At 44.8% G+C, this 11,562-nt stretch overlaps 1 protein-coding gene across 12 annotated transcripts in view; it reads left to right on the top strand.

The window, feature by feature from the left end:
- Positions 1-10,098, top strand: part of C18H9orf43 (chromosome 18 C9orf43 homolog) — a 25,859-nt gene extending 15,761 nt beyond the window's left edge. For all 12 annotated transcript variants that reach the window (XM_042843470.2, XM_042843477.2, XM_065572163.1 and 9 more), the window contains 4 exons: positions 1,586-1,661; positions 6,838-6,995; positions 8,134-8,257; positions 9,527-10,098. In XM_042843470.2, the coding sequence (XP_042699404.2) occupies positions 1,586-1,661; positions 6,838-6,995; positions 8,134-8,257; positions 9,527-9,849 (681 nt within the window). In that variant the 3' untranslated portion in view covers positions 9,850-10,098. The remainder of the gene's footprint in view (positions 1-1,585; positions 1,662-6,837; positions 6,996-8,133; positions 8,258-9,526) is intronic.
- Positions 10,099-11,562: the final 1,464 nt, after the last annotated feature.

The following is an 11,562-nucleotide window of genomic DNA, read 5'->3' on the forward strand; positions in this document are numbered from 1 at the left end:
GTACCGTTCAGCATCGCCAATTAGTCTCCTCCACCCCCTTCCCCCATGCCCTGTCACTTGGCCTTTCAGTGACTGTCTCTGTGTTCTGTGCTCCTACAGCATCTAGCACAGTAGGGTCCTGGTCCATGACTGGGGTGCCTAGGTACACCTCTACCCCAATAGAACACTAATTCGGATAGAACGCGGTAAAGCAGCATTCCGGGGGGGCGGGGCTGCGTGCTCCGGCGGATCAAAGCAAGTTCAATATAACACGGTTTCACCTATAACGCGGTAAGATGTTTTGGCTCCCAAGGACAGCATTATATCGGGGTAGAGGTGTACTATAGTAATTACCAATTAATTATTATTTATTTATTTAATAATTTAAAAGTGTTTCCTCCAGTATCTGTGTCTAAAAGTTCTTTACATGGGGGCAAAGCTGGACAGCTAGGGCATTGGCAGTTGGATAAGGAGCCTTCCCATGGTTTCACTGACTCCTCAGCCTGGTTAGCTAAAGGGCAATTATGATACTATTAATTTGATATTGATAATGTACAGACCATATGCTGAAAAGAGCTACAGAGGTACTGCTGGGTGTTGAAATGGACGGAAGGACAATTAGATTTCGAGACATAAGGCCGTTCCCAACAGCCCACTTTTGAAATGCAGCGTAACTGCCCATGGAAGAGGCCAGGGGGTTCCCCCTCTTTCGATGATCAGGTCCCATCTGGGCACTGCAGGGAGCTGAATCACGGCTGTGATGTCACTCATCAGCTAATCACGGCTTGGCTTGGCTAATGAGTGTCCCCCGCTGTACTCTAATGGGAAAGGCTTCCCCAGGCCACCTGGTACACCTCTACCCCGATATAACGCTGTCCTCGGGAGCCAAAAAATCTTACCGCGTTATAGGTGAAACCGCGTTATATTGAACTTGCTTTGATCCACCGGAGTGTGCAGTCCCCCCCGTCCCCCCAGAGCGCTGCTTTACCACGTTATATCGGGGTAGAGATGTATTTATAGCTGTAGAACCCTTCACAGCTTCCCCAGCATGTAGAGCCTAGGGGCTTGTCTACACTAACAACACTGCAGTTGTACTGCTGCAGCACGTCAGGGACAATGCTGCCTGCCCAACGGGTGGGCTTCTCCCATGGGTGTAGGTCCTCCACCTCCCCGAGAGGCGGGAGAGAGGTCTGGGGCAGTGTGGTGTGGATTTGTCACACCCCTGAGCTGCATAGTTATAACAGACCAGTTTCCTAGTATAGACCAGGCCTTACCGCTTTCTTCCCAGCATCCCCATACTACAGCATGCAGCTGTCCTGCGGGAGAGAGGCTGATATTGCCCAAGCAATTTCAACAACTGTTAGCGCTTTAAAGCCACAAGCCTCCCTCCCCATGTGCACTTTGGCTTCCTGGCACACTAACACACAGACTTTCTATTCAAATAATAATGAGACAATAAACACTCCTGGCTGCGAAGGCTGAAAGGGGCAGATGTGGGATGGGGAAGAACACGTGTTGGGTAGCAGGGGTGAATAAACTGATTCTGTATTAAAAATGCTGATTGAAGCTACCAGGTTAAACTGTGATATTTGGGTTGTTTCTTTAGATTCCAGTCGTGAATTTGAAAGAACAAGGCCTGGAAAGAATCAGCAACAGACCTTATCTGAGGAAGCCATTTGAAGGTGAAACTGGACTGGATGTTCAAACTAAAGCTTGCCTTTAAACCCTTCCAGGGTGCATTTCCCCACTGTAACGGGGTTCACTCACCATTGGTGGGGCCTCCTCCTTGCAGCTCTGGGATTAGTTCTCCACCAGTCTGACGCTCCCTTCTGTCAGTTCCTTGCCCTGTGCTCTCCCTCTTTCTCTAGGACTCAGGATGCCCCTTCTTCGTGACTCAGCTCTCTGGCCAGGTCACTATAGTTCTCCCCTTCCCGGGTATGAAAGTCCCACTGGATCAGTGGCCTGCTTGCCATTCCAGTCAGCCTTCCGGTCCCAGGTCAGATCCAGTGCCGCTTTCCCAGCAGCTGGTAAGGGAACCTGGGCTGGCCCACTTCTCTGGGTTCCAGTCCAGGAACTCTATATCTGGCAACTGTAGCTCCCAGACCCAGTTGCTATTTCCCTGCTCTCCTTCCTACTTCCCTCTCTATCTTCTGGACCTCCTTTGAGTTTACCGGCCCAAACTCCCACCTCTCAGGGAGTAACTGCAGACTACTCCTGCTCTGTCATCTTGTCAGCGTTGGTAGCCCCAAACACATCGTCCCAGGAGTAACTGCAGGCTGTTTCCCCTGCAGCCCCCTTCTCTTCTTAGTTTGCTGGCTTTATACAAGCTGCCTGCCCCTGCCTAGCCAGGCTTCATCATCAGTCAGTGGTTCAGTCTCTGGATCTCCCCCATGTGCAGTCTATCAGGTTAATTGTCCTAACCTCCTGCAGTGCCTTGGCTGGTGGAGCCACCCCATGGTACCTACCTTCACATGTTTAGATGTCTTTGACGTGTAAACTTACCTCTGAATTGCCCGGGTTCATTCAATTTGGGTTGGGGAATAATTAAGTTATCCTGTAATGTTTTTTACCCTGCAGTTACCATCTTACTTCACTATTCTTCTCTTGGAATTTCCTTTCTTTTAATTATTAAAGACTTCCTACATGAACACCAACCAAGAAACTGAAGAGAATGCTACCATGCAGTATATTTAATGATTTAAAGATCTATAGTATCAACCTTAAATCATTGGGTTAAAATTTAACTTTCAAGGGTAGATTCACCAGTATACAGCAACCAGAGTGCATTGGCAATCAAACTGGGTTTACAGGTGCCTTGTATCACCAATGCAGTGCACAGCTATTCAAAGCTTCATACTGCTAGAAATATCACATGAAAGCGTGGTCTTTGGAGTTCTTGTTTAGTGTTTGTCACACTGTCTGGAGTAGCTTGCAACTGTGAGTGCCAATCTTAGGTCAGATTTAACTCTAAAATCACACCACATCAGGTTTCTCCCAGTCCCAAGAGACTTGTCACTTACCCCAAATCAATTGGTACTCCAGATCTTACCCCAAAGACAACACTGGCAGCCAATTCAGTAGAAACTAACTAAACTAACTATAGGTTTGTTGGGTAAGAAAAAAGAATGAGTTCTTGAGAGTTAAAGCAGGGAAAATATAATAACAGGCGAATCACAGGGTTGTAACTCCAAATAGGGACAGTGGTGTAATAAACTGACAGTTTCCCCAAAGTCTCTCAGGGTACCCAGAATAACTGGGATCACTGTCTTCTCATTCCGTTATTCCTTCCCGTTAGAATCCCAACAGCCCAGACACACATGCTCTTCCTTTGAACTGGTCCTTATAGCTTCTTCTCCAGAAAACAACCTGATCAGTGTTTTTACTCGCACAATGGCCACTTGCTTTGCAATTAGCATTTCCAGTTACAGTCCTTCATTAGCATTTCACAAGATTTCTTTGGTGAGTAATTTAGTTACAGGGTTATACACAAATGCAAATGTTTATAATAGCAAACGATCAGGTATTTCACTCGTTTTCAGGAATTGAACACCTGAGTACATTCTCATGCTAGCACACCCTTTAATCTAATGACAGGGATATACATAATGTAAATGTAATTTCAGGGGAATATGCAATGTAAATGTAATGTAATTGCAGACATCCGGTTTCGGGTAAGTGAATACGATCCCATTAGCATCACTTTTGATCTCTATTAGTGTACGAGCGAATTAGTTTAAATATATACTAATTAGGGCTGTCACATGATTAAAAATTAATTGTGATTTGTGACTGTTATACAATAATAGAATACCATTTACTTAAATATTTTTGGATGTTTTCTACATTTTAAAATATATTGTTTTCAATTACAACACAACACAAAGTATACAGTGCTCACTTTATTTTATTTTTGATTACAAATATTTGTGCTGTGTAAAACAAAAGAAATAGTATTTTTCAATTCACCTCATTCAAGTACTGTAGTTCAGTCTCTTTATCATGAAAGTTGAAATTACAAATGTAGAATTATGTACAAAAAATAACTGCATTCAAAAATAAAACAATGTAAAGCTTTAGAGTCTGCAAGTCCATTCAGTCCTACTTGTTCAGCCAAGTATCAGAGGGGTAGCCATGCTAGTCTGGATCTGTAAAAAGCAAGAGAGAGTCCTGTGGCACCTTTAAGACTAACAGATGTATTGGAGCATAAGCTTTCGTGGGTGAATGCCCACTTCGTCAGACACATGTGTCTGACGAATACCCACATGCGTCTGACAAAGTGGGTATTCACCCACGAAAGCCTATGCTCCAATACATCTGTTAGTCTTAAAGGTGCCACAGGACTCTCTGTTGCTTGTTCAGCCAGTCACTCAGACAAACAAGTTTGTTTACATTTGCAGGAGATAATGCTGCCCTCTTCTTGTTTACAATGTCACCTGAAAGTGAGAACAGGCGTTCGCATGGCATTGTTGTAACTGGCTTCGCAAGATATTTACGTGCTAGATGCACTAAAGATTCATATGTCCCTTTATGCTTCAACCACCATTCCAGAGGACGTGCATCTATGCTGATGACGGGTTCTGCTTGGTAACAATCCAAAGCAGAGTGGACCAATGCATGTTCACTTTCATCATCTGAGTCAGATGCCGCCAGCAGAAGGTGGATTTTCTTTTTTGGTGGTTTGGGTTCTGTAGTTTCTGCATCGGAGCATTGCTCTTTTAAGACTTCTGAAAGCATTCTCCACACCTCATCCCTCTCAGATTTTGAAAGGCACCAGATTCTTAAACCTTGGGTTGAGTGCTGTAGCTAGCTTTAGAAATCTCACATTGGTATCTTCTTTGCATTTTGTCAAATCTGCAGTGAAATCTGCATGAACAACATGTGCTGGGTCATCATCTTACACTGCTATAACATGAACTATATGGCAGAATGTGGGTAAAACAGAGCAGGAGACATACTATTCTCCTCCAAGGAGTTCAGTCAAAATTTAATTAACACATTATTCTTTTAACGAGCATCATCAGCATGGAAGCATGTCCTCTGGAATGGTGGCCGAAGCATGAAGGGGCATATGAATGTTTAGCATATCTGACATGTAAATACCTTGCAATGTCAGCTACAAAAGTGCCATGCAAATGCCTATTCTAACTTTCAGGTGACGTAAATAAGAAGCGGGCAGCATTATCTCCTGTAAATGTAAACAAACTTGTTTGTCTCAGCGATTGGCTGAATAAGAAGTAGGACTGAGTGGGACTTGTAGGTTCTAAAGTTTTACGTTGTTTTGTTTTTAAGTGCAATTATGTGACAAAAAAATCTACCTTTGTTAAGTTGCACTGTCATAATAAAGAGATTGCATTATGGTACTTGTATGAGGTGAATTGAAAAATATGATTTCTTTTGTTTATCAGTTTTACAGTGCAAATATTTGTAGTTAAGATAATAATATGAAGTGAGCACTGTATTCTGTGTTGTAGTTTAAATCCATATATTTGAAAATGTAGAAAAACCTCAAAAATATTTAATAAATGTCAATTGGTATTCTATTGTTTAACAGTGTGATTAAAACTGCGATTAATCACGATTAATTTTTTTTTAGTTAATCGGATGAGTTAACTGCGATTAATTGACAGCCCTAATACTAATACACTTAACTCTTTGATGTTCACCCCCAAGTGAATTGACCTGTGGCTCTGGCCTGAGCTAGTCTGTCAGCGTCACAGTGTTCATGTATGAAAGTGTTGTTAACTTAAAAAAAGGAAGTTCCAAAACTCATAACTATGTTAAAATTGAGTTAAGGTTGAGAGTACTTTATCAGTAATTTAAGGGTGAAAAACAATACACAAATGCTATAATTATCCCAAAACCAAGAGTAACAAATCCAGCAATTTCAGAGTTATGGTTACACTTAAACATGTTAAGAGCTACAAATGCATTTAAGGCACCCAAGTAACATTAATTCTGTCCTGTAGTGACACCACAAGGGGGCAAAACAATCTAACGTCTTTAAAATTCAGTGTCCCCTCATGCAGGATTAGAGATACGAAGCTGCTTTCCTCATAATGGTATGGTAATTGTCCGGTGTCACTACAAGGCAAAGTTCAGGTTGGGTGCCTTAACTGTATTTCCAGATCTTAATATGTGTGGATTTTTTCAGTGTAATCTTAACTTTCTATTTCCTTGGTTTATTATGTGTGTTTGGGGATAATCACAACAACAATTTGCTCTTAAATGACTGATATTTATTCTCAGCCTTAACTCAATTTTACCATAGATTTTTGTCTGGACTCTTATGTCCTACAGTGATGGATGCTATAGAAATCCTTGAGAGATGCATATACATTTTAGGGCTCAACCCTGGCTGACAGACACTGCCCTGAGTAAGTGGTGTGGCTCTGTGTACCCCAGTGGGAACACCAGGAGGATCGTCCCTCCCAGACCACAGGCTGCTATGCCTTTCCAGGGATGCAGAATAAACTTGCAAGTTTGTCCAGCCAGCACTGCTGCTGGGTGGTGTGGGGGGAGGAACAGAACCATGGGTGCACCTCCTGTCCATCCCCTTAGTACTGGCTAGTGTACAGAGTGGTAGCAGGAGGGAGAAGTGCTTGTGCTTGAGGGGCATGGAGACTGCCATGGTGCTGTACAGGGGTGCAAAGCTCTTGTGCTCTCCAGATGCATCTGCTGCAGGGCAGTGCAAGGGCATCTTCTGGCCCTGAACTCACAGGGCACCTTTAAGACTACTGTATTCAGGCCTGGACACTTGTCTCTTTCTCTCCAGTTTTTCCAGGCTGAGAGCTCTGACAGGCCTGTTGTTCAGATGGTTTTGTAGAAAGGCTAAGTTGTCTGCTCTGTACCCTACTGTAGGCTCCTTAGGTATGAAGAGCCATGAGACCAAACTAGAACAGCAACCTGGCTATGCTGAAGCAGGGCCAATTGTACTCACCACTCAGTCTCTGGAGTCCTGCATGCTAGATGGCACAGAGGAAGCCTCTGCAAACAAAAAACAACTGTCACAAAAACCAGTAAGTCTGGGTAAAGCAATGTCTAGCAACAGGCCAGAAAGACTCGGTTCCCTGCCAGGAACGGGAGCCTGGCACTATGGTTAACAACAGTCATCACCTCAGCCCTGCATAGGATGTGCCACAGATCCCCTGCCTGTGTCCCTCTCCTCTGCCAAGCAGCAGCAACTGACAGAAAAGAACCAACAGTTCAAACCATCAACAAACCCCCCTTCCCTGCTGTCTGGACTTCTGAGACATGTTCACTGTCTGCTCTCTTTGAGGTCCCAGGCCCCTCCTTAGGTTACATCCTCTCTGCTGGGATAAATGGCAGGGTGACAAGAGTTAACTGCCAAGCAAAGCCTCTTGTTTATCCCCTGCAATAGATACCAGTGCAGGGGCAGCATGTTTTTCTTCTCATTAACCAGCACAGAAGAGTTCTTCTCCAAGGGCCAGTTGTACAACAGAGCCCAGAGAACAGCTCTGTGGCTCCAGCATTCATCAGTACACAGTTGCAAACTTGAGGAGTATCACTGAGAAGGTCCAAAACCAGGCATGTGGATAGTCCATGTTCTCTGTTGCCTGATAATCACATCATGCTGCACAAAGCAAGCTCCTGGCCATGGGTGACCAAGGAGGTTTCATTTGGCTCTGTCTTGATTACTTGCATGCTCAGTAATTACACTATTGTAGAGATGCAAATGTTGACATTAATCTAGCATCAGACTCCACCTGGTCACTTGTATTGATTGTGAAGGGGTCAGCACAGTGGCTTTGCTGAGGGAGACTTGGGTTTTGAATCAGTCTTGACATTCTCCAGAACACAAGTCTCCCTCAGCCTTGACACTCTGCTCCCAATAAAGAACTTATATGCAGAAGCCTTCTTGTTCGTAAAGAGTAGGGTTAGTTGAAGCTACCCTATGCGAGCTGTGGGGATGCTCTGTGTGCAGGGACAAAAGGGAAGAGTGTTATGGGGGGAAATGAAAACCGATTCTCTTGTTGATTGACATGATCTTCTGGCATCCTAGAGCCTATTACCATATGTCCTGGCTGCTGCTGAGTGAGTGAGGAGCAGAAGTATGCTCAGCTGCTGAAATAAAATAATCTCCCCTTTGATTTGATATCCTCCTAACCCATCGGCATTGTCTGTGACCCTTTTTAGTCTGCAGAGCGGGAATCCCAGCAACGGGAAGAGCCCAGGCAGCAACACGTGGGACTTGGGAAAAGAAGGTCTTCAGGGATGTATGTGCTGTACAAGAGCAGCACGGCAAGCCTGGCCCTTGAGGGTGAGTGATGAGAACGTCTCCACTGTACTGTAATGACCGTGCATTAGCCATTGCTTTGCAGTGTTGTTATGCATTCACCATGTCAGACTAGTGCGGGTGGGTGTAGGAGGGAAGGCACTTTAAATACATGTGCCAAGGGCACCGCCCCATTGCTGATTAGCTGCATTCCAGTTGGCTTAGTGAGAAGAATGTTGTCGTTCGGATCGTAAGAGTTGCCACAGCATCTCAGACTGTTGGGCCACCTAGTCTGGTATCTGCCTCTGGAAATGGCCGTGCTGGATGCACCAGAGGGAAGCAAAGCAGTGTATTTCTATACACTCAGAACACAGCTTATGGATCGAAGCACATTTGTTCTTCAAACACACTAAACTCTTACGAATAACCAATTGTTTGCAAATTCACTCCAGAGAATGCAGCAAACCCCCTATTTAAGAGACCACTCAGAGGACTGAAAAAAGGGGACACTGAAGGGAGGTTACTATAATAATATAATATAATATATGGAGATACACCTATCTCCTAGAACTGGAAGGGACCCTAAAAGGTCATTGAGTCCAGCCCCCTGCTTTTGCTAGCAGGACCAAGTACTGATTTTGCCACAGCTCCCTAAGTGACCCCCTTGAGGATTGAACTCACAGCTCTGGGTTTAGGAGGCCAATGTTCAAACCACTGAGCGATCCCTCCCCCCATTACTCTCTGAATGAAGGTGTTTAAGGCTTGCTCTTTAAAATCTGAGGTGACTACCATAGGCGATGACTCAGTTTTTACCTATCTGATACCCAGCATTATCCTATTGGTTATCACAATGTTCAAAATAGAAACATGTCATTTCAAAACTAAAATACTTGAAATACAAATATTTAAACAGATTTTTAATGTCTAAAAGGTCATCTGTAGCTGGAGGGCACCAGACACAGGTGGAATAACAATGTAAGATTTATTCTATTGAATGGCTGTTGGGTGTTTGAGTGTAAGAGACGGCGGCAGAGAGACATGGAATTGGAGCTGGGTGACGTCACCGTAGGATAATAGACTGTTCTATCACCTGGGGCCAAACCCACCAGTCATGACTCAAGCAAAACACCTGTTGAATTCAGGGAGCGTTTTGCCTGAAGAAGGGACTGTGAGTTTTGTCCCATGGGGTTTTGTTTTGGCATATATCCCTCAGAGACGTGTTCCTGGGCACTGTTTGTCAGAGCCCAATGGAGAAAAACAAAATATAGAGCAATACTAGAAATGGTATGTCCTCATCTCTCATTCTCTGCTCAGGTGTTGGAGAAAATGGGTACGTGCTGTCAAGGCCAGAAACACAGTATGAAATGTACTGCAAGCGTCTAGCAAGCAGGAAGGAAGCGACACAGGCACTGGGCTATCTTCAGGGAGGGAGCAGCCAGCGGCAGCCAAGCCTGGCTGCTCTGACACCAGACAATGATAAACATGAAGCTGACTCTTACCCTAATCCTCCTCCCCCTTCCCCTTCTCCTTTCCCATTGAGGGACAATGACAAGCCTTTCCCAGATGTAGAATCCCCTCTCTTCAGAGAGGACAGCGCTCTAAGGGCGTCCAGCGAACAAGGCCACCCTCTTGATTAACCCTTCGTTAGACAAATGCAGGGGAACCTGACCCTATAATGAGTAGCGATTGTAAATGAATGTGCAGGTTAAGGCACAGTACGATTGATGCCAGGCGCTCTCCATGGGTGCCTGCTCTTGCCATCGACAGCTGCGTCAAGAGACCAAGAAGGAGGGTGAGTGAGGTAACCCACCTGCTCCAGGGACCTTTGAATGTACAGGACAGTTTGAGTGCTCTGTGCTTTGTAATTAAAACCACAGCTTTCCATCCTTCTGCCTGGGCGTCTGTTTACCCTGGCTAGTCTCTCCAGAAGAGGGGCCAATTTGTGGGAGAAAAAGGAGGTCCCCCCCACCCCAGCTCTGCATTGCAGCACTCCCCTGCAGCTCCTGTAACCTTATACGTGTGTGTTCCCAATGAAATAGTTACAATAAGGAATAAAACCAAACTGAATTCTCTACAGTTCCAGCCTCCCGGTGGTTCCAGATCATCTAATTTAGTGGAGGACTGTGAATAACTTGCTGAGTGATACAATGAAAGAGTTTATTTAATAGGAAATAGTTAAACCAACAGGCATTACACTGTAACCTACACTGAACTGATACTTAGTCTAACATGAAATGATACATTTAGGGGTGATCAGTCCCTATGATTCTATGAGAGTTAGCAACATCGTAGCAGTGTGTTAAATCTGCGAAAACCTTGCAAGATGGAGAGGCGGCAGGAGGAAATTAACCGGGCATTGGGGCAAAAGCAAAGGGAAAGTGCTACGTTAAGGTCCTTCTATGCTGCTCCAGAAGCAACAGGCCTGAGGAGCTTGGCCAAGAGTTTCTACTCAAAAAATGGCCCTGGCACTTTTTCTTGAGAAGAACCTTCCAAACGTAACTGCCAGGGAGGTTCGTCACAGAGATTCTGTCTCCCTGTTCCCCAGGCACCTTGCCTGGCAAGGCTTTTGCCCAATGCTTCCCCGGCAACTGGCATCAAGATTTCCTATTGCAATTCCATACTTCAGGTAGCAGCTGCAGGGGGCCAACCTGACAACAGTGGGGCGAGAGAGAGGGAGAGCACCAGCAGAATCCATCTCTGACTTTTTGGGGGAAAATTAAGGAAAGTCCCAGCCCAAAATGTTGTTACACTGGAGTTGAGATTGAAAAAACTGCAGGGAAAAATCCTTAGGAGAACATTCTCCAAAATCTTTAAAGCCCCCCACATTAGAAAGTAGGGAAATAGGGAGCTCTGCAAGCTGCCCCCTGAAGAGTTGAACAGCTAGGGATGGAGGGCAAAGAAAGAGACATGCTGGAACGTGATAAAAACTAACACTCTGATTAATTAAAGCTCTGTGCTTTGACATCAGTTAATTGAATTCAGTGGGATTTAAGCACATGTTTAATGACTTTCCTGAATTGATACCTAAATTAATCAGGGTTAACCAGAGGGCATGCAGTTTTTGGTGAGATTACTCCTTTAGGTGCCTTAATTTGCTGGGCTGTGAAGTCTGGGCTTGGTGTTCAACTAAATTAAAATAAACCCCTCCCTCCTTCCAGTGCAACCCAGATCTGGAGGATGGCGTGGATTGCACCCTCAGCAAGTTTGCAGATGACACTAAACTGGGAGGAGTGGTAGATACACTGGAGGGTAGGGATAGGATACAGAGAGCCCTAGACAAATTAGAGGATTGGGCCAAAAGAAATCTGATGAAGTTCAACAAGGACAAGTGCAGAGTCCTACACTTAGGA

Source organism: Chrysemys picta, chromosome 18 (assembly GCF_011386835.1).
Source record: "Chrysemys picta bellii isolate R12L10 chromosome 18, ASM1138683v2, whole genome shotgun sequence".
Lineage (NCBI taxonomy): Eukaryota > Metazoa > Chordata > Testudines > Emydidae > Chrysemys > Chrysemys picta.